The 24,567-nt window shown below is 38.5% G+C and overlaps 1 protein-coding gene across 1 annotated transcript in view; it reads right to left on the minus strand.

Moving 5' to 3' along the window:
- The window catches only part of kcnj5 (potassium inwardly rectifying channel subfamily J member 5), a 47,347-nt gene extending 25,582 nt beyond the window's left edge, over positions 1 to 21,765 (minus strand). Inside the window, exons 1-2 of the mRNA XM_079825959.1 lie at positions 21,606 to 21,765; positions 3,761 to 3,843 (exon numbers count right to left, since the gene is read on the minus strand). Of these exons, the coding sequence (XP_079682085.1) occupies positions 3,761 to 3,823 (63 nt within the window). The 5' untranslated portion in view covers positions 3,824 to 3,843; positions 21,606 to 21,765. The remainder of the gene's footprint in view (positions 1 to 3,760; positions 3,844 to 21,605) is intronic.
- Positions 21,766 to 24,567: the final 2,802 nt, after the last annotated feature.

A 24,567-nucleotide genomic window follows, 5' to 3' on the forward strand; every position in this document is an offset into this window, starting at 1 on the left:
CATCGCAACTGTTCAGATCCGATTTGTGTATCCATGCAGCTCTTTCGTTTTCCGGAATATCTGCATTGGTTTCTATGTTGCATTGGTAGGCATAAGACAAAAACGGCAACAACAACTGCAACATGGAGGGGTTTGCAATACAGATGTTGTCTTATTTACAAGATGACATTGTGTAGCCGCTGCGCGGAGGACCACTACCTCCTAACCGTAGGAGGCTGGTTTCAAAACATGTCTCCGTTATATTAGGGTGACCAAACATCCTGTTTTCCCAGGACATGTCCTGTTTTCCCAGGACATGTCCTGTCCTGGCCCTAATATAACCATTTTCTATCTATACAGAGGGGGCATACTTTAAATGTATTGAAATTAATAAGGAATCTTTGAATAAACTTCGAGTATCATTTGAGTATCTCCTTGCCGGGCCGGGTGTCCTGGTTTTGGATAATCAAAATATGGTCAACCTACGTTATATTGTCATTTTCTGCTCGACCGGCACTTTGCAACGACACAACCTTGTTTCTGAAGCGACTTTCAGCATGTTTTCTATAACAACGTGAGGCATTGACATAAGACATAGACATAAACCACACGAAATCGGATCAGAGCAGTCGGATTTCCAGAAATGCGTGTAGCTTTCATTTGTATTCCATGTGATTTTTGGCCTTGCTAAATCTGATCGGATTTCAATCGGATATGCACAAAAATCGGATTTGGATCGACAGTATGAACAAGGCTTTAGAAATCTTAGCTTTTCCCTCTGGAGCACGGAACTGATTCGAAATATTGATAATGTTAAAACGGGCTACGATATATCAGCAAGTCTGAACCTGTAGACCTATATTAAGCATCACTGTTAGGGAGAGTTCTAGGGAGACCGTTGGTGTGTTGAGGCATAATGCATGCAGGATGTGATGCTTCCTACACATGTTGCAATCTAGTCCCATCAGAATCTTACAGCATATTTTGCAAGCCAGGTCAATAGGTCCCATCTGCCTCAGTTCTCTCTCTTCACAGAGCTGCTATAAGCCAGGCAATGACAGTCGTGGATGACGTAGTTGCCAACATCAAGGTACTGTTCCTTCCAAACAATGTGCTCTAATATCTTTGCTACTGTCATGACATTTTCACAGTACGTCTCGACACGTACAGCACATGCAGATTACTGCAACACTGTAAAAGAACTGGTGGTCCTTTCTTTTTTCCCATGACTCTCTTTCGCTCTCTATCCTGCGCTATCTTGGCCCTAGTCCATTTCTGATTTCTTGTTCTACACCTGCTCCATGGGACACTTCCCCCATTACCTTCCTCTTCCCTATGGGACACTGGCAAGCCCAGATAAGAATCCCTCCCAAGTCCAAAACACAGTGTCCTCCACATGAGACAAGTGTGCTTTGGCACATTGTCTCTCCATTTGTGGAAGATTGTGCTTGGTTGTTAATTGAAACGTGGTATCATGTTAAGGTGGTGGCAGCCAATTTTAGGCAAGCCTTAAAAGCTTATGAAAAACTGGCACATACAGAGACCTCCTGCTGTACACACACCTGCGTCCCCCAATTTTCTGTCAGATAAAGCCATCTTTGGCAAAAAAATACACTTTTTGTAAACATCACAAAATAAATGTCTACAACAAAAGCCAATTTTATTTGGTGCGCCTCCAACTTTGTACTTCAAGATAGATAGTATAATCAGAACATAAATTAAATAGGCATTGATTATGTATTACATATATTTAAATTCGTAACATATACAATATTCTCACAACATATACAGCTTTATAATTTAAAAATATTTATTTTCCTGTTTCCTGTTTTCCTGTGTTTTCCTGTTTCCCTCAATTTCAGATTATTGCACAGCTCTCTGAGATACATGACTGAGTATTGTGTAACCAGCTATTTTATTTAATAACCATACAACAATTCAATGGCCATCATACAATGACCTGTCAATGAGAATGTAAGGACAGTACATAATTATTGCCTGAATTTTATAGTTAATTACATCCTTCACCCATTGTTTAGTTCCTGGTGTTTCAACCTCCCACATTATTAATTGAAACAATTGTTTATTTGAAGGCCATGTTAGTGAAATGCTATTTTGATGTATTAAAAGATATTGAGAGAATATACATATATATATATATATATATATATATATATATATATATATATATATATATATATATATATATATATATATATATATATATATATATATATATATATATATATATATATATATATATATATATATATATATATATATATATATATATATATATATATATATATTAGGGCTGTCAAAAGATTAATCGCGATTAATTGCATTCAAAATAAAAGTTTGTGTTTACATATGTGTGTGTACTCTGTTAATTATTACTTATATATAAATACACACACATTCATGTATATATTTAAGAAATATTTGCATGTATATACTGTATATACATTTATATAATCTATAATATTTTTTTCTTAAATATGTACATGCTTGTGTGTGTATTTATATATAAATAATAATTAACAGAGTACACACACATATATTATGTAAACACAAACTTTTATTTTGGATGCGATTAATCGCGATTAATCTTTTGACAGCCCTAATATATATATATATATATAAATATACTATATTAGTGCTGTTAATCTATTTAAAAAATAAGAAAATTATTTAGTTATAAATGTGTGCATTAATATTGCACATTTTAAAAAAAACTATAAATACATTTATTAAATAAAAATATATTTAAAAAAATTTAATGACATTTTTGTCAGTAGATTAAAATATTTAATACAATATATATATATATATATATATATATATATATATATATATATATATATATATATATATATATTAAAAAAATGAATATATATATATATATATATATATATATATATATATATATATATATATATATATATATATATATATATATATATATATATATATATATATTTTTTTTTTTTTTATTAAATGTTTTTTTTTTCGTATATTTGAATAATTAATACATCAAAATAGCATTTCACTAATGTGGCCTTCAAATAAACAATTGTTTCGATAAATTCTTTTAAAAAATCCCAAATTTTTTCTTTGATTCATCTCAATTAATCACGATTAAAAACATTGGAGTTTTTAATATTTTTATATTGTAATAATTTCACTGTTACTCTCCAAATTAATGTAAAAACATTATGCTATATGGCACTAAAAGGGGTTCTTGGCTCGTAATCATACACTCTCAGAAAAAAGGTACAAAAGCTGTCACTGGGACAGTACCCATTAAAAAGGCTCTAATATGTACAATTTAGTTACTAATATGTAAAATGTTGGTACCAATATGTGCTTTTGAGCTACTAATAGGCACTCTTTAGGTACAAAGGTGTACCTTTTTGAAAGGGTACCGCCCCAGTGACAACTTTTGTACCTTTTTTTCTGAGAGTGTAGGGGAACCACTTTTTGGGGCTATATAGCACCATATCTTAACAGGTTCTGCACCTCAGTCATCCCAAAGATCCGCTGAAGAACCACTGAAGCACCAAGATTTGGTGCTATACAGCACTTAAAGTGGTTCCCCTATGATTACGAGCCAAAGAACCACTTTTAGTCCTGTATAGCACCATTTTTTGTGGGGGTGGGGTACATGGTAAATGCATGGTTTGCATGCAAAATATTAAAGTTTGGCTGATTTATTCCATGGTTACAGTATGTTCTTTTAACGTAACTAAAGAAGCTGAAGGAGATATCGGGGACCGCTGACCTCTCTTGGAGTCACTCCTATCTCCATGTCGTGGTCCATGTGGACGCGAGAATCTCCTGCCATCCTCAGCTTCGACTGCAAACCTGAAACACAAAGAGATAACTCAAAAGAATAAAACAGCATAATTTCAGAAAATAAGCATGCACATTAACTTTTAATTAGGGGGAAAAATACTGAGTGCACCTTTAAAGGGTTAGTTCACCCAAAAATGAAAATTCTGTCATTAATTACTTACCCTCATGTCGTTGGACACCCGTCAGACCTCCGTTCATCTTCAGACACAAATGAAGATATTTTAGTTGAAATCTGATGGCTCTGAAAGGCCTCCATTGGCACAATGGCACTTTACACTCTCAAGACCCTTAAAAGGCACTAAAGACGTCGTTACAAAGTCCATCTCACTACAGTGGTTCTACAATAACTTTATGAATCGGCGAGAATAGTTTTTGTGCGCAAAAAACCCTAAATAACGACTTATATAGTGATGACAATTTTAAAACACGGCATCATGAAGCTTCGAAGCGTTATGAATCAGCGAGTCGATTCAGCGGTTTGGATCGCCAAAGTCCGAATCCGAATCATGATTCGACTTGAAGTCGTTATTTAGAGTTTTTTTTGCGCACAAAAACTATTCTCGTCACTCCATAAAGTTATTTTAGAACCACTGTAGTGAGATGGACTTTGTAATGACGTCTTTAGTACCTTTTAAGGGTCTTGAGAGTGAACCGTGCATTGTGCCAATGGAGGCCTTTCAGAGCCATCAGATTTCAACTAAAATATCTTCATTTGTGTTCCGAAGATGAATGGAGGTCTGACGGGTGTCGAACGACATGAGGGTAAGTCATTAATGACAATGAACCGGGGGATTTACCAGTCTGAGCATGGGCTAATCCTTGATACATTTCGGACGGACAAATGTCATTACATGGATTTTATTGTGTCCTATAGGAATATGAAATGGTTTGTTTTAGGATTACCACTGTTTAGAGATTCACATGAGCAAACAAGGCGGGGTTAATCTGATCAGCTAATACCTCACTCAATGAATCACCCTCTCTCAATTACACGAGTAAACATATTTATCATGTCAAACACCAAGGGAAAAGCTGTTTGACTCTCTAATGGGCAAACAGAAAAAACTTAACCTGACGGCTCAGGTTCTCACATTAAATAGAGTGTCTTTATAAATGTGACATGACATGACTGCGAGATGGAACAAGACGGACACCTTCGGGGAAACATCTTCGATGGTTACTTGAAGGATTAAATCAGAGCTCACAAGGGAGATGTACTTTCTGAGTGTGCGGATTGAGTTTAATGTGTGCCTAAAACAGGCTGGCAGTCTCAGCTGTTCTCTGCTCCCCAAAGACTAACTGCATCAGCACCGCCACGCCATGAAAGCTGCTGCAGTCTCCATCATCCAGTCAAACTCTCCCTCAAACACACAGAAGTAACGCCAACCTGGGTGAGCACCTCTGTGTGCTCCTCGCTGCTTCTGCCGGCTCTCGCTATCTCCATTCTGACACATTTAGTGTTCACCTGTCAAATCTATTGAGCTGGGCTCGGAGCGGAGAGAGCCTGAACAGAGAGTACTGCTGTAGTGCAGGACAAAAAGATCATATTCTGAATCCTTTCCATCAATCCTTTTTAAAAGAGCTATTTGATTTATATTTTTCTGTAGTTAGAAAATCTGGACATGGAAAATAATGGTAACACTTTACAATAAGGTTACATTAGTTAATGCATCAGTTAGCATGAACTAACCATGAACAACACCTCTGTCCAGCATTAGTTCATCTCTGTTAACGTTAGTTCATAAAAATACAGCCGTTCATGTTCATGTTAGTTCACAGTGTATTAACTAATGTTAACTAGATTTTAATAATGCATTAGTAAATGTTGAAATTAACATTAACAAAGATAAATAAATGCTTTATTAGCAGTTCATTATTAGTTCATGTTAACTAATGCAGTTTACTAATGTTACCTAATGGACCTTATTGTAAAGTGTTACATAATATAATATTAATAAAATAAAATAATATAGGTTAAGCAAATGGAGTGTCTATCGTCTGGACATAATGAATAATAAAAAAACATGAAAAACAAATAAACAAACAAATAACTAACTAACTAACTAACTAACTAACTAACTAACTAACTAACTAACTAACTAACTAACTAACTAACTAACTAACTAACTAACTAACTAACTAACTAAATAAATAAAATAGGTTAAGCAAATTGAGTGTCTATAATCTGGACATAATGAATAATAAAAATAAAAACAACAACAACAACAACAAAAACTAAATAAATAAAATAGTTTAACAAACTGGGTGTCTATGATCTGGACATAATGAATAAAAAAATAAAATAAAAAAAACACAATAAAATAAATTAAAAAATACATAAAAACAACTGAGCGTCTATTATCTAGACATAATATATATATAATAAAATAAAATGATAAAATTTAGTTTAAGCAAACAGAGTGTCTATTATTTGGACATAATGAATAAAACAAACAAACAAACAAAAACAAACAGACAAACAAACAAACCAACAATAACAAGTAAATAAATAAATAAACAAATAAATAAATAAATAAATATGATAATTGAATGTCTATGATCTCATAATAAAAAATAAAAAAATAATAAAAATATAAATAAATACAAATAAATAAAATAAAATAATACAATTTAGTTTAAGCAAACAGAGTGTCTATTAACTGGACATACATAAATAAATAAATAAATAAATAAATAAATAAATAAATAAATAAATAAATAAATAAATAAATAAATAAATAAATAAATAAATAAATAAATAAATAAATAAATAAATAAATAAATAAATAAATAAATAAATAAATAAATAAGCTAATTGAGTGTCTATCATCTGGACATAATTAAAAATAATAATAATAATATTAATACAAAATAAATAAAACATACAAATAAATAAAATAAAATAAGCAAATTGAGTGTCTATGATCTGGACATAATGAATAATAAAAAAAAAGGTTGATTCTGGAACAATATTTCTGTCTGGAAATTTAATCCTAATCATATCCCTACCCCTAAACATACCCCTATCCATAGCTTATCCCTAAAATCAGAGGGAAATTATAGCTGAATGACACTGATGTAGAAGCCTAAACTTAACATAAACTGTAAACATGTCCCTCAAATCTGACCCAGGAACATGTTGTTCTTGGTAAAAATCAAGTTCACCATGCCTTAACACAGGGATGTCCAATGCTGTTCCTGGAAGGCCTCTGTCCTGTAAGGTTTAGCTCAAATTAAACACACCTGAATCCCCTAATCAAGGGCTTACCAGGTATACAAGAAACTTCCTGGCAGTGATGAGGTAAACTGAATCTAAACTCTGCAGGAGTTTGGACACCCCAGCCTTAGCAGGATACTACGATCACTAGGTTTTGTAGCACAGCTTTAATTTACATCATTCTGTACATACGTTTCATTTCCATTAATGGGTCTTTGTTATAGAAAACTGGATTTCGGTTAGTTTCAGATGTCATGACATGGTGCATTAAGCAATCATTCAGCTCCAGATCCCGGTCACTCCCACACTGCACCTGTGCTCCCGTCCGTAATGCCATGCAGCTTCGTCTACGCTAATCGCTTACATAAGGTGCCTAATGACAGCAAAAAATCGATCCCCGACAGCCCATCTGCAAGTCATGCTAGTTATGTTCCCTCGCTAAGTGTTCCGAAAGCTGTTTACGACGTTAGTTAAGTAATGGCTTATATATTTCCCTCTGAAATACAGTGTGAAAAAGCAAGAGAGAGAGCACCAGAGAGAAAAAATACAGCCTGTTTAGCAGGATATTTTACAAATCCCCCATTGCTTAAAAAAAAGACCTTAAAATAGGTATTGATCAGCTAGGAGAGTAAATCAATGTAGAGTAATCAGGTGAGCCGATGAACCCCGGGAGCAAATGACCACAAATGCTGGTGCATATTTTTCTCCCATGCCTCGTAATGACCACACACATTTTGAGCGCGGAGAAAATAACCCTCACAGTCGGGAATGAGATAATCAGCACGGTGCAGAGCTAAACACACAAAACCTGGCGCTATTTTGGGCAACGGCTGATCTCCGACTAATTAGTGCACCCTAGACAGAATGCCTCTCGTAAAAGAGCGCAATTCAATTTGTGCGTTGACACACAATTTGTAATTTTACAGGAATTTGAAGGCCGGCCTCGCTGGAGACTCAAGTCCTTTGTTTGACCCTTGTTCTTATTTGTCTAATTCCACTCTACCGCAGTTACATCACTCATCCCTGTTTGCACGGCCCTGCTTGCGCGCAGATGGCACGTCAGAGCTGCCATCCACTCAGGAATACAGTGTTGACTGACAGGTCTGCAGTGAAAGGGCACACTGACGTGACCCGCATCCCAGATGCACATGGAGAATACATCACAGACAGACGGCAGGCCTCCACAACATTCTCTCCTTTGCCATTTCCAGATTTTATGACAAAACGGTCCCTGTGCAACTCCGTGTGACTTTGATGGTTGCACGCCGGCGAAGTGGGCCAGGGCAGAGTCTGTTCCCTCCTGCTTATCTCGCTGTTCTGAGGAGGTAACAAGCGCCTTATCGAGCTTTTAGAGTAGCATGCTTTTTGTGATTTTGGAGTCTGGTTGCGAGCCAGACGAGGAACCCAGCAAAGAGAGAGAGAGACGGACAAAGATGCGAGCTTATGTTCAACGATTCTGGCTCTGATTCCATAACAGAAGCCGATCATATTTGAGGGGAAAAGCAGTTCCATGGCATGATCACATAGCTGCGATAATAAATACATGTAAAACGATTCACACCTACTGAAGGTGTGTTGTAACGACTAGTCATACTAAAACAAAACTGTGGTTATGTGACCACAAAATCAGTCATAAGGGTTCGTATGATGCATACATATTATTAATAAATAATACATAAGCTTTCCACTGATGTATGGTTTGTTAGGGTATGACAATATTTGGTCGAGATATTCAACAATTTGAAAATCTGAGGGTGCCAAAAAATCGAAATATTGAGAAAATCTCCTTTAAAGTTGTCCAAATGAAGTCCTTAACAATGCATATTACAAATAATAATAAATTTTGGATATATTTATGGTTAGACATTTACAAAATATCTTCATGGAACATCCTAATGATTTTTGGCATAAAAGAAAAATCAATATATAATTTTGACCCATACGATGTATTGTTGGCTATTATCAGGAACATCCAGCAGTAAATGATTTAAGTCTCCATGAGCCTTAAAGGGATAATTCACCCAAAAATGAAAATTAGCCCATAATTTACTCACCCTCAAGTCATCCTAGGTGTATATGACATTCTTCTTTCAGACGAATAAAATCGGAGTTATATTACAAAAGTCCAGGCTAATCCAAGCGTTGTGTAAGAAAAATATCCATATTCAAAACTTTACCAAGTAAACATTCGGCCGACCGCCTTCCGTGGAAAAGTGTTGAATGTTGAAAGTGAAACTCAAGATGCGTACGTGACGTCATGACGAGCGGACCTGGTCGCGTTAGTCTTTCAATCGGCAGGGGAACTTTCAACAATTTTTCCATAAATTGAATACGGAAGGCGGTCGGCCAAAAGTTTACTTTATAAAGTTTTAAATATGGATATTTTTCTTTAACAAAAAGCATCGATTCGCTTCAGAAGGCCTTTATTAACACCCCAGAGCCGCGTGGAGCAGTTATTTGATGGACAGATGCACTTTTTATGGACTTCAAAAACAGAGCAACTATGAATCCAATTCTAATGCTTGGATTAGCCTGGACTTTTGTAATATAACTCCGATTTTATTCGTCTGAAAGAAGAATGTCATATACACCTAGGATGACTTGAGGGGGAGTAAATCATGGGCTAATTTTTGGGTGAACTAACCCTTTAAGTACATCATAACATGGTTGTGCTGTGGGCCTATGTTTTTTGATGAATTCACATTAAAAAGTAGCGTCTCATAAGAATCATTGATTCAAAAATCAGCACTGGGCTGTATGTCTTTGATTCACTAAAAAGAACTGATTCATTTGAGTCATTTATTAAAGTTTGATTCACCAAAGAGAACTGTTTTATCGAGTCATATACGTTTGGGAATAGGACTACACTGGTTGTGCTGTGTGTTTTTGAACAATTAAAGTGATGGTTGATTATGATTTGACGTTTTTAACTTTAGTGAGTGTGTAGTGTCGCTGTTTGAGCATGAACAACGTCTGCAAAGTGGCGACGCTCAAAGTTCAAAGCAAAGGGAGATATTTTCTTTTACAGAAATCACTTTTTAAGGACAACAACAAATGGCTGGTAGGGACTACAACAAGCTTCTTCACAGGTTAGTGAAATCATTAAACCTACAATTTACATAAACCCCGGGAACACACAACAATGGCCATGTTGAGAAGAGGAAGAGTTGTTGTCGAGCACATTTGGGAGTCGCTCAAGCTGTCATCCGTCTTTCACATTTATTGCGAAACAGTACGAACACAAATGCAATAGCATGTCATAAAGCAACATGACAACATAAGTTATAACCGTAATTAAACTAAACTATCCCTGTTCTATCTTCATGCAGCAGATTTCTCTGGCTCTGTGCATTTTACAACAGTTCCCACACTAGTAATTTATAGATTATCATGACAGAATATGCTAATCATTGACTTGACGATAGTTAACTCATAAATTAATCAACTATCCCTTCAGAATCGTCCTGTCTCATTCTACATGTTGTCTCTTCTTCTTGAGTCTCTCCATCATTGTCCGACTCATTGTCCGGCTGAACAGTTTCTGATCTTTTCAGTGTGTGTCCGCATAAGGTAATCAGAGCTATTGAAGCCCCGCCCTCTTCTAGGAAGCAGCAGCTCATTTGCATTTAAAGTGACACACTCAAAAACGGCGCGTTTTTGCTCACTGTTTTTGCTCAAAAAGTGACAATTTTAACATACAATAAAAATTATATGCGGGGTATTTTGAGCTAAAATGTCACACAGACACACACACCTTTAAAATGAAACGAATGAATCATTCGTTGAGGAATTGTACTTTTTAGTGATGTAGATTCAGTGGCAGTGTCCAGAATAGTATTCACATACAATGTTCTGTCTGCATTATTGGATCAATACACACGTGAGAACTGTGAATGGATACGTATTCTGTCTGGTGCGATGTTTTTATGGTGAAGAATGCAGTTTTTTTTTTTTTAAGTCAGCTTCTGACTGGCATCCATATTTTTAATTGGCTGAAATGATGTTTGTACAGTAACAGTTTGGGCTGTCAGACCGTTTTAATTGCACTGGAAACAATGCAGCAGCATAATTTGTCAACATCAGCTTCTTTTCACACTGAAAGGTGATCTCTTTCCCGTGAGTAAGACACTCCAAGCGTGCACTTGTATCAATACTAATTAGTGTTTCAATGGTACGGTTTAGTGGGAGGATTCAGCTGCTGTCGGAGTTTCTCACACACGCTCTCACCCCTTCATCATTCCCTCTTAGAGCAGATCAGCGTGGCACGCAGGGAGACACTTCATTCGCGAGACCTGCGGATTTGTCATCAGACTGCAGGGCTGTTAAAAACCCCCCTAAACAAATAGGACCAGCTGGTTTATCGCAAAGAGAGACATTTCCTGCAATGTCTGGGGAATGACCCCCGTGTCTTGTCAACAACACACTGCAGTGCTAGTGATGTCCAACAACCCGATGTTCTCCAACACATGGGAGAGCAATGATTGCTGGGGGAGGAACAGAGCTCACGCTGCAGCGCTGCGTTTTACTACTCAGGGGCGAGTCCATTCATCCATGTCCTGCAGTCAGGGGTTGCGGGATTTGCTCTCTTCCCTTTTACTTTCGTAGGAGTAAGCAATTCTGAAGAGACATCAAAATAAACAGAGCAAGCCAGGCTTTTGATTGGTGAAGACACCGTAGAACTTCCTCTTTAGACTCTTCAACATAGCATTGTTCCAGTTCACACAGTCCCTGTGCAATTTCACTGCTGCCTACACACTTAATAAGGACTTCTGTAGATGCTAAACATTGGTAATTAATTCATTGGAATGCCCTGCAACATCACAGTGAATATATAATATGCATCTTTTTCAGTTTTTGCTGACCCGTGATCATAATAATGGCACTGTAACAGGCACATATTATACTGTAAAAACAACTAATTATGAATTATTAAATTACATAAAACCCATGCTAGATCAAACCCACCCCCACCCCCCAACTAGTCAAATAATTTCATAATGAACAAATGTTAGGTTTTTTGAAATTTTGTTTAAAATGTTCTGACATTATTGTTAGTTATTTGTTGCGATGTGATGTTAAGATCTAATCTTTTTACATTTGTTGATTGTCACCATTCTTGAAGTTTGTGCGTCAAGTGTTGAGGTCTGTGTACAACCTTTAAAAAACTATATCGCAGATATTGTCCAAAACCTACTTTTGCTAAATGAACTAGTCCTAGGTTTTTCACCCGATCTGAACCAAACCAGTGCAGAAAGATTCTCTGGAGTGTAAATATCAATGATTATTGAAAAAAAAGTAACAATTTAGACTCCAAAACGTCTGAGGTGGGTGTGACCACTTATATGAAAAATGGCTAGAACTCTTGAATGGAATGCGATATTTTCACCACACTCTGTATACATGCAGGACATATGAGCTCGACACACACACAACCCACAAAAAAATAAAACATGAAAATGAAACAACTACACAACCCTCTGTCCGATCAACTTGAAAATTGGCATGCAGTGTCTTTGGCCCTGTTTACACTTGGTATTAAGATGCCATTTGGTCGATCAGATCACAAGTGGACGACACTAAATACAGGTGTAAATGGGGTCTAAAACTTTCGACCATTTCCAGAGGTAGTCGAAAACGCATTTGACCAGATTGATTCATGTGGTCAAATGCATTCGAACATCCTCTAAAAGACCGTCAAATCTTGACCTACTGACCTAATGCATAAACATTATGGGAAGCGCGATGGCCAGACGGGAATTAACCTTGGCTCAAGACCCAAGTTCGGTTTGAAGATGAAAAACGCACCAAGCACAATGTTCTCTCACCATTCTTGATTTCTAACACTCACTCACGGCATACGGCTGGTCTTGCAGCTTTTAGAGCAGAAACTAAAGCTGCTGCTCTCTGTTTGTTTTTCCGTCATCTCCGGGCACTTTCATATGAACATTGTGTGAGATTATGTTGTCCGGTAGATCGAAAGATCTGAAAAAGACATACGTTTATCCGCCCAGTGAACCTCCCCTCGAAGAAATCTGGACAGAAGTGGACAAAACAGACGGATTAGAATACCAGGTGTAAACGGGAATGTGTCTACCTCGTCTACTTGTGATCAGATCGACCAAAACGCATCTTAATACCAGGTGTAAACAGAGCCTTTGTCCAAGGTGACATGATAGTCTATGAGGACGTATCTCGAAAAACATGCCTGCCATCGGCCAATGAATTTTAAGCACCTATTAGACAAGGTTATCAATGGCCTATGGGAACGAAACTCGGAAGGCCTGTTTGATTCATGGACCAAGAGGTCTGTGAGAAATGTGAAAGAAATTAAAGTCAAATTATTGAAATGTTAACTTAAATCCTTCTGGTCAAAGGGACCTAAAAAACAAAGTCTTTGGAACATACCCTGCGTTTGGTCACTTTGTCAATGTCAATCATTGCAGCGTTGTCTTTGGTGTGGGTGCGAATGTGTGTGTGTACGTGCATGCGTGCACAGTGGATGATGCCTCGGCTGTCTATATCTGAAACTGTTATGGCACTTTGAGGTTAGTCGGGGCAACTGAGTTAAAATGCCCCTGGAACGAACTGCATCCAGCGCGGCTCGCTGCCAGCTCCGCATTCACTCGCCTGCATGTGTGTTCAACCGTGCAAGTGTGTATTAGTGTCCCTATCGCTCTGAATGACACCAAGCCTTCAAGCAGACATCCTGTCCACACTAAGGACAATTAGCCTAATGAAAGGAGTGCGTCTCGGAGAGAGCGTCCTATCAGTGACAGGAATAGCAGTGGCTGAAACTAAGCCGGCCGCTGTCTTTGGAGCACTGGCGCCATGACAGCGACCTTCCTCGCAGTCCCACACTAACACAAGTGATGCTTCAGGAAGTTCACATAGGCGGCCAAATCACACCCACTCGAAAAAGGCTTTATAGGGTGTGCATGAATGCATACATCCCTGGTCCAACGACACTCACTCAAGAGTGCTAACAAGGCCGTGCACTCTAGGCGGTCCTGACTGGATGTGTGTGTGTGTGTTTGTTGGGGGGTGGGTTGTGTTAAGTAGAGAACAGGCTCTTTAACACTCTCTCCTGTGTTTATCAGATGGCCTGTCAGCTCCCTGAAGTGATTTGCAGCATCGGGTCTGCCAAAGTGAGTGCCGTGTCGTCGAACTGCCCTAATTAGCATTCCACAATCACTGAATCACTGCCTCAGCAAGACCGCTTAAAACACCTTAAGTTGGACTCTGTCAATAAAGTGGTGGACAAACAGAAAATGCTAAATCCTTTTCTGTTGGGAACACTTGTAATCCAGTGATAATGGACTCGGATCTCGGGGGAATCTCAGGGAAATAATCAAAATGTCAGCACACGGGAAATGATTGGTGCAGAGCATTCGGTTACTGGCAGATCCTCCTGAAGACAGACCATCTGTTCTGCACAAACACACTGTAAATACTGAAAATGAGAGCTCTTATTCTCAATATTGAGCAAGGAGGACACCTATACGATGTGATCTGTTTGCATTTCCATTCATGGTTCAATAACAGATAAGAGTATCCACGATTAAGGAAAAATGTGCCATGATATTTTGTGGGTAAAATCCAATCATTTCACTGGGAATCCACACGAGTGGGGCTGTGAAACTGAAAAAGGCCTGACACTTTGAAAGCATCACAGAAGAAAAAAAGTCTGACATTTCTAGTGTTGCAAAAATGCCCTGAGTATATGGCGGTTCATCGATTTGACATTGATCACCTTCTTGACTTCTGAGTGACTGATGCAATCTCATTCACACACACACACACACACACACACACACACACACACACACACACACACACACACACACACACACACACACACACACACACACACACACACACACACACACACACACACACACACACACACACACACACACACACGCATATGACGTAAGTACATTGATCTTTGGGATGACATTCATTTATATAATTACCCTAACCGTAAAGTGTTATTTCATCCAAAAAGGAAAATTCTGTCATTTACTCAGCCTCATGTTGTTTCAAACCTGCAAGACTTTTGTTCATTTTTGTAACACAAATGATGATATTTTTAATTTCTGTCCCTCTGTTGACAGTCTACACAACTTTGCACTTTGACGCTTCAAAAAGTTCATACAGACATTGTAAAACGACATAACATTTTCTGAAGATCGCTTTACAAATTGAATTTAGGCTTATACTCACATATAAACACTGATCAGCGAACAGAAATAGAAGCTCAACTGTACATGCTTAACGCGCGAGAATGAGCCTCATTGGTTCTTGAGGAAGCTCAACCACCAATCACCAAGTCCCACCCGGGTTCCGGGAAATATTTACCCGGAACTTCATTTAGACCCTGGTTCCTGCAGTCAAAACACACCGAGTACCACCCCAAAGTTCCTAGTTCCTGGGAAAAGTTCCTGTGGTGGAAACGCGGCTAAGGATGAACCTCATTGGTTCTTGCTGAGGCTCAAACGTGATGAGTAACACAAAAATGAACCTCATTGGTTCTTGCAGAAGCTCAAATGTGATGCGTAACACGTGAATGAACCTCAATGGTTTTTGCTGAAGCTCAAATGTGATGCGTAACACGAGAATGAACCTCATTGGTTCTTGCTGAAGCTCAAACGTGATGCGTAACACAAAAATGAACCTCATTGGTTCTTGCAGAAGCTCAAATGTGATGCGTAACATGAGAATGAACCTCATTGGTTCTTGCTGAAGCTCAAATTTGATGCGTAACATGAGAATGAACCTCATTGGTTCTTGCTGAAGCTCAAATGTGATGCGTAACACGAGAATGAACCTCATTGGTTCTTGCTGAAGCTCAAACGTGCCGCGTTACATTAGAATGAACCTCATTGGCTCTTGCTGAAGCTCAAATGTGATGCGTAACACGAGAATGAACCTCATTGGTTCTTGCTGAAGCTCAAATGTGATGCGTAACACAAAATGAACCTCATTGGTTCTTGCAGAAGCTGAAATGTGATGTGTAACACGAGAATGAACCTCATTGGTTCTTGCAGAAGCTCAAATGTGATGCGTAACACAAGAATGAACCTCATTGGTTCTTGCTGAAGCTCAAATGTGGTGCGTAACACGAGAATGAACCTCATTGGTTCTTGCAGAAGCTCAAATGTGATGCGTAACATGAGAATGAACCTCATTGGTTCTTGCTGAAGCTCAAACGTGCCGCGTCACATTAGAATGAACCTCATTGGTTCTTGAAGCTCAAACGTGATGCGTAACACAAGAATGAACCTCATTGGTTCTTGAAGCTCAAACTATTTTTATTCTTGGACCTTTGAACTCAACTCCAGCCTTAACCCTCAAGCAGCCCTTTAAAGGGGTGTCAGAAATCGAGGACCTCACTCTGATAGTCCAAAACTCAAACTTGTCCTCACAAAGATAACTATACAAGTGCACACACAAAAACACACTGCAGTCTTTCACACTTCTTCTTGTCTCTTTGTTTCACAGTCAAAATGTCCCATTTTTTTTTTGCAATGATTGGATGCAGCTAAAATAAAGGGTCTGGAAAACTTTTGATTGTGTTTGTTGTAATATTTCTCCAAGCACATCTTTTCATGCTTATAAATCAATACCTGCTATATTTAGCAAAGGCTTGAGCTTGTTTTCTTTCAGATACACATCAGATGTTCTGATACATCTCTGATTTGTTTGCGAAAGTGTGCCTGTAATAATCTTATGCATGCATCTCAATGCAAAAACATGGCCTGGATGTAACTATAAATCTGCCATTTAGCCACGCCTTTTGTTCCTTCATCTTGCCTGTTCATTATCTGTTATGTCGGCTTTTATTGCACGCTGTCAGTTTCAGCCAGGCACATGCAACCCGTAAGGCCCGCTGTGTTTATGAGGCAGAATGCGAAGGAATGATTCTCTGTTACAGCACGGATCGGAGCGTTTGTTTTACGAGTGCTGGTTTAAAGGATGCGGCTGCATTACTTCCCACTGTGCTGCTAGTGTCAGCTCTATATGTCAGAGAACTGCAGTGACAGGCCGGGCTGTAAAAAGAAGATCTACATTCAAATGTGATTCTGCATTCAAATATTTCAGAATTACCATAACTCAGGGATTCTACGCTGAGCTGTTCGCATCCTCAGACTCAGAAATGATCTGTTTCTATGGCAACACTTGTAACGCCGAAAAAGCTTCAAAATACTTAATCACTCGATTAAATCATACCTTTATATTCTCTTGCAAAATATCAAAGAACAAACGAAGTGTACAAACAAAAGTAAAAGTGGTTATAATACCTTTAAATACTGGAGTTGTCCTGAAGCTGAAGCTTTCATAAAAAACCAACTTGATATGTCTGACACAAATGTGAACGGTTAACTTGTGATTTCAGTCATTTGAACTAGACAAAGATATCTGCACAGTTTCATGTCTTTTATTTTGTTATGTCTTAAAGGTCTAGTTCCTGTCTTTTGTTTCCTGTGCTGCATTCCAGTTCGTTTTTTTATGCCCTTCACTTGCTAACTTCCCTCCGTCTTGTTCACTTGGATGTGCGTTATTGCTTACGTTGCATGAGTTGTGTTTTCCTTTAAAAAATTGTTTAATGCGGCATATTATATGTATATTGGTGTGTTTTAAATGTTTTAAAAAAATAATTAAAATATCATAGAGTTGTTTGTGGGGGAGTAAATTCAACAAGATATGCGGTGACGTTGCATTGTGGTATATGAAGCTGCCTGAAGTGTACACATGAAGTAGACACGCTCCTTCGGTCAAAAGGAGCGAGGGTCTGTCCATATAAACTTCCCTCGTCCACTTCACAAAGTGGAACTCACTTCAAAATGGCGGCAGGGATTCCCCCGAGGGGAAGTGCTTAGGAAGTTTGCAAGTGCGTGTCTAGAGCAGAACGGGTTTTCTTGTGTGTTCTAGTCTTTCATGGGATTGGTTCAGGTTGAATAGACTTGTTAGCTCGTTATTCTCTATGTATATACATAATTGGTTGTGTATTAATTATAATTATGTGTTTTATGTATTGTCAAGAGAGTTCATTTTTATCAAGATATCCTGATTAGGAAGAAATAAAAATACATAAGAGTGAATCTTAAAGGCACAATATGTAATTTTTCGCCGCTAGAGGTCACTTATTCAAAACAAAGGCGTGGCTTGATGACACTTGATTTGGCGGGGCTTTTATTCTGCCGCAGACGATGCTTCTGCTTCTTCCGCTCATGCATATGTGGGGGAACACAGCGCTGTTTTATCATATTACACACATTTGAGTGTGTTACATTTGAGTGTGTTAAAGTTATGTTATAATACTACTCTGTGTGTTCGATCGGCATTACTATGAGACACTTGTTCACACTGCAGTGAGCGAGATCATATTAGGCGGTAAAACATGGCACTCGCGGTAAATCAAGAACACCAGATTTAAACAATAAGACTAACTGTGTTGAGATGGAGAACAATCATTAGTTTCCATTAGTTTCTGTCCATGAATGATCCAAACAGTTTCTCACCTGTCTAATAAAACACATCATATATTAAATCATCTTTAGTGTTTCCATGGTTTCTACAAAATAAAACTGGAAATCGAGGGTAACGCGGGTTAACCGTGTCTGGTTAAAATGATTATTTCTATGGATTTAAAAATTCTTGGAAACATTTGGGATAATGTAAGTACACAAGTCAACTAAATATTTAACACTGTTCTACACTGTTAAAAATAAAATCGGAAAATGTACTGGTAATTTTCTGCCAAGACATTATCCAGTATTTTTTTTTACGGAAATTTCCGTTAACCCTTAAAACTAATGCAATGTGTAATCCAATATACAGGTAAAACACAACATTCCTTCATATTTATACAGTAAATTGTACCCCATTTTTACTGACTTTTTTTTATTACAGTGTATTGTATTTTGGATATTTTAATAAAAAAATCTTACATATTGTGCCTTTAAATATTTTCAATATTTTGCTTTGAGTGTATGTTGCCATTTTGCTATTTTCCCCTCCAATATTTGCTAAAATTCTTTGAAACTTGCTGGTGTTTCTTACTTTGTTTCTTTCTATAATCAAAATGTTTCATGCAAAACGTTGTATTGACAATATTGTTGGTATAATACGAAATGTTTGTTTGTTATCACTTTAAAGGACATTTTGTCTACAATATCAATTTCCATCCTTAAAATCTTTTGTAATATCTCTTTAACAGAGGTTATTTCCTCAATGACATCATCTTTCAGGAAGTGACATCAGTTGATGGGAAAACAACAGCACAAACAAACATCAGTAAGTGCAATGGATTCAGTGATATTCGTTGTTATAACTGCAATACATTGTATTGTGTTCAATTTTGACCATTAACTAAAGCTCTTTATTTCCATCCGCTTGGAAATCCTGTTTACATTCTCAACATTATTTGAAAAGCTAAGCTATAATTATTTCAGTTTAATTACCTGAGCAAAGTTGAAAAGTACAGCATAGCATGAATGACCCACCATAAGATGTGATTTAAAGACCTGTCCTTTAAACCGCTGGACTTTCAGAGCATACGGATCAATGCAGCAGGAAATAGAATTCCCCTCGAACTGCAGCAGACATGACAATGCTCTGAATGTATTAGACAGAAGTTTTATCTAATTATGAACAAGGAGATGGATTGCGCTTGAGGACTTTTCTGCTCTGATCTTACCCAACACAATACAAATGGAACACGCACTTTGGGAGCAAATCAGGTGCAACTTACTTCTAGTTGATGCACGTCCACATGCACACAAACACAGTTATGTGTGCACGTCTTACAAAATCAGTCTAACCCAGTATCAACCGGGAAGATCCCTCTGACTCAAGAACAATTAGCCTGACCATGACTTCAGAAAAGCGTATTTCTGCTGCAAGACCAGGACTGCATATGTGCCTGGTGCTATAGGAATACAATTCTGTCATTATGAACTCATCCTCGTGCCAGTCCAAATCTGTGTGGCTTCTTTCATGGAACACAAAAATAAAGCATTAAAGTCTGCACTGGTCACTCTTGTCCATGCATTAAAAATGTTTGGGAATTTAAAAGCTTCAAGGCTTCCAAGCTTCAAAAAGAAGACAAACGCATTATAAAAAAAACAGTCCATATGACGTGCACTATATTCTGAAGCTATACAAAAGTTCTGTGTGAGGAACAGAATTTCATCCCATGTTAGAACAAAAAAGTGACCTTCATATTTCTCCTTTTGCAATTCGTATTTTGGCTCCCTTTAATAATTCGCACTGATGTGTAATTTCTGTTGCTCTGTGATAAATTTGTCAGAAGGTAATTGAGTAAGGCCTTTGGTGTGACGCAGCTGTTTTGCTCAGAGTTAAGGGAATTCTCGGGAAGGGGTCAAAGGTCACTCCATCAGAATCAACTGTGCCATGGCGACCAGAGACTTTAATGATGCGCATACTCTGGCAAACAATTCTGCGAATGGATTAGGCTGAACACTCTTTACGTTTGACTGCAATGAAGAGCTTAGGTGTGTGTGTGTGTGTGTGTGTGTGTGTGTGTGTGTGTGTGTGAGTGTGTGTGTGTGTGTGTGTGTGTGTGTGTGTGTGTTGGTTAGGCTTTGCCTAGGGAACAAATATCCCCACGAGGATAGTAAAAACTAAAATCACCCCCATTATGAGCAACAGCAAACAACAAAACTGCTTGATAAACATACTCTTAAGGAAACTCTAAGCTTTCAGCATAACGCTGGAGGATACACAATATCCTCAGCTCGGTACAGTGAATGTCTTAATGTTTGTGTTTTTAGTTACAACTCCATGCATATTTAAACATGACATGAGTGTAGGTAAAGTGAAACCGTACAGCAATTATCTATGCAAGCTGCAAGCAAAGTATATGAAAAATTCATAATCTCGCACTCATTCCCTCTCCTTGAAATCGAGCTCGCTTTTATAATCGTCCCCTTTATCGAGCAGCCTCCGCTTTGTTCCCTGCTTTCCGTGCCGAGTTATCTGGAGACTCAAAGTGTGACAGGACCAGAGAGGCTAGACGGAGGAAAATCTCTCAGTTTGTAGTCGCAGCTCCAGGCGAGAGGACTAATGCCCCTGTAACGAAGAATCCGAGAGAATCGATACGACTCGAGATTGACTCCTCTCTGAAAGTGTGCACCCAATACGTTTCGATCGCCGCAAACACATTGGCACGTGAACGCACACGCAAACGCACACGTGCATGCACTCACATGCAAGTTCTCCTGCAATGCAACTGGCAGCCTTTTGAAACTCCTGCAATGCACTAAACACACGTGCTCGCTCTCTCTATCCCGGGAAGGCTGGCAAACACACCGCCTCGCACGCCGGAAGGCAGTTTAGATCCATGGCATTGTGGATAAGGAGCGAACGCTTGCCTTCTCAATGGGACGGGGGTCGCTGATGGGGTAATCCTGCGATCCCCGCCGGCTCTCTGTCCCTCTCAGCATGCGGCTCCTTCTCAGATGATATTAAGACCCCATTCAACGGTGACACAATCACACTCAGCCTCATTCCTCCCTCCCTTCAGACTTACCTTCATTCGAGCGCAGAGGTAGCTGTGCAGTGTCAGGGGAGGCATGTTAGGGCAGCTGCGCTCTGTTCTGACTCCAGCTCTGATGTGCTCATCTCAACTGCCTCACTGACTCGGCACACACAGCGCTCCACCACCTCCTTACCTCGCTCTCCTGGAGGATGCGAGCGAGCGAGCGAGCGAGAGAGAGGGAGGGATGTGAAAGTGAGCATGAGAGGATGTTTCCTCCCCCACATCCCCCCGCTCCTCCGTCTCCCCTCGCAGGATTTGTCCTTTCGTACTTGCGTGTGTGTGGAAGCATCCTAGTGCGTGATGAGTTGGATTCTGCAGGCTGAGGTTTACGCAACTGCGTGAAAACAAGACGAGGGAGAGAAGGAATCGTGCTAGATGTGCCGGATAATCAATTTCTCTCATTTTTTAGCTTGAGAACAGCCTGAGGGTGAGATACTGGAAGATACTGTATGAGCTGAGAGGAGGCGCGGGGGACTGATTGAGAGTGTGTGTTGTGAGAGATAAAGTTGGACATTTACTCTGCAAGGTCGTCAGAGCAGTGAGCAGATGTTTCGGGATGGCAGGCAGCGCTACAGCAAGGTTAAACATGAGGCCGTATTCCCACACACTTCCAACATGCGAAAGGACTCTGATTTATGACTCTGCAGTCTCACACAAACGCATGCAGCCACACACGACGTAAGTCATGTCCTGTCGCCGCTCAGATTCTGCAGCTTCTTTTGGAAGTAAAATTGCCCGTGCATATGTTTCAGAGCCCTTTACGCCACTGGTTTTACATTCCCAGCCAACATTTCATGGTGGGGCAATGTAGACTCGCAATGGTCTTAAGGTTCCGACCCCTAATGGGATTTATTCAGAATGGGCCAATATGGACAAATCCATTTGGGTCCGAAACCTAAAGTCCAAACACACACACACACACACTGCAAACATGTGTGTTCACTACCCACTTGGATGGGTGCAAAACCTAACAGTTGTTCTAACTAACCCCTTTTAGTTAACTTTACTTAATGCCCAACAATTTGTTGAGCTTAAAACAATTTAGGGACCCACTTTATATTAGGTGGCCTTAACTACTATGTACTAACATCTTAATTAATCATTTGATACAATGCACTTATTGTGTACATACATGTTTTTACATTGTACTTACATCTTAAAAAATACCTGCATGTAATTACATCTGTAATTCATTTCTGTAGTTACATTTGTAATTACACTGTTGACACTTCCCTTACAACTAACCCTACCCTTAAACTGACCCATACCACCACACCTGTCCCTAACCCTACCCGTATCCCACCTCAATATCAGCAAAGGTGTTTTGCAATACAATTTGAACACAGTAATACATTGTACTGATTTTTTGATGTAAGTACATAGTAGTCAAGGCCACCTAATATAAAGTGGGGCCCAATTTGGTAAGTGCATGCCATGTCTTTGTTACTCAGAAAACCCAAGTTTAAATTACTTTGAGTCTGCTTTGAGTAAAAAAGGTGGGCAAAAGGTTTTTGAGGCCAGGCTATTCTTAAAAAAAACCCTTTTCACTCATTTCCTTCATTTATATTACTATAATTATCTATGAATGCAGCGATGCAACAAGGAATTACAGTTATTTGTGGTTTCAAAGGAAGAGACACATTAAATCTGTTACTTTTAAAAAGTGACCTAATTTGGCACTAAATCAATAATGAATCTTCATGTTGAAGTTTAGTTTATTAAATTGTATAACTAACACATAAACACCCTTGATCCGAGTTGATCCCCTTTAGTTGTGCCAGTGTCTTGCAATCAACCTTGCTTGATTCACTCACAGACCAACCATGCAAAACACAACAATGGCAACAATTAGTTTTTATTTTTTTATTAAAGGTCCTGTTCTTCGTGATTCCATTTTTCAAACTTTAGTTAGTGTGTAATGTTGCTGTTAGAGCATAAATAATACCTGTAAAATTATAAAGCTCAAAGTTCAATGCCAAGCGAGATATTTTATTTAACAGAAGTTCCCTTTCAAAGCCTACAGCGAACGGCCGGTCTGGACTACATCCTGGTATTTCCTGCTTTAATGACGTCAGTAGAATAGTTTGTCGACTAACCTCCGCCCACAAGAATACGCAAAAAAGGGGGCGTGGTCTTGTTGCTCCCGCGTGGAGAAGAGGAAGTGTTGCGTTCGTAGTGGTTTGTAGAGTGTGTTTGTCGCCATGTCGTCGAGACGCTGTTATTTTCATCCCGGAGTCAAATCACCTTTGTTTGGCCTTCAGGAGCTGTACTTTGAGCACATGCATCTCCCCGTTATGGTAAGAGGCGTGGCAACGTGCGCTAAGCTGCTGTCCAATCACAACACGGGACCCGCTGGCACAATCAGAACTCGTTACGTATTTCTGAAGGAGGGACTTCATAGAACAAGGAAATCCTCAAGACGTTTTTAGGACAGTGAAAACAGCGGTATACAGATAAGTAAATTGTGTGAAAAATACTGTTTTTTTACACGCGAAACATGAACACATGTTATATTGCACACTGTAAACACAATCAAAGCTTTAAAAAAAAAGGAAAACGGGACCTTTAATAAGACCATTACAATTTTATTTGCTCATTGTTGGGGTAATTCTGACACAAGACAACAAATAAAATTGTCAAATAAAGCCAAAAAATAGTAAAACAAAGCAATTAATTTATTCATTAATTCATTTATGTATGCCACAATGCACTCTAGGAGTAAACTGTTCCTCAGAACACAGATAGAATTAAGTTGACAAAACTTAAATGGCTTTAGTACATGTGACTCAAAACAAGTAAAGAACAAATTCGTACAATTAATTTACTTAATTAAATTAACGAGTTTGCACAATTGAATTAAGTAAACTGAACAAATTTGTTTTTACGGTGCAGAGGACAAATTCTGAGTATGGGTTGCCGGCAACACTTTACAGTGTAATTTACACGTGTTACA

The sequence above is a fragment of the Gobio gobio genome (assembly GCF_949357685.1).
Source record: "Gobio gobio genome assembly, chromosome: 9".
Taxonomy (NCBI): domain Eukaryota; kingdom Metazoa; phylum Chordata; class Actinopteri; order Cypriniformes; family Gobionidae; genus Gobio; species Gobio gobio.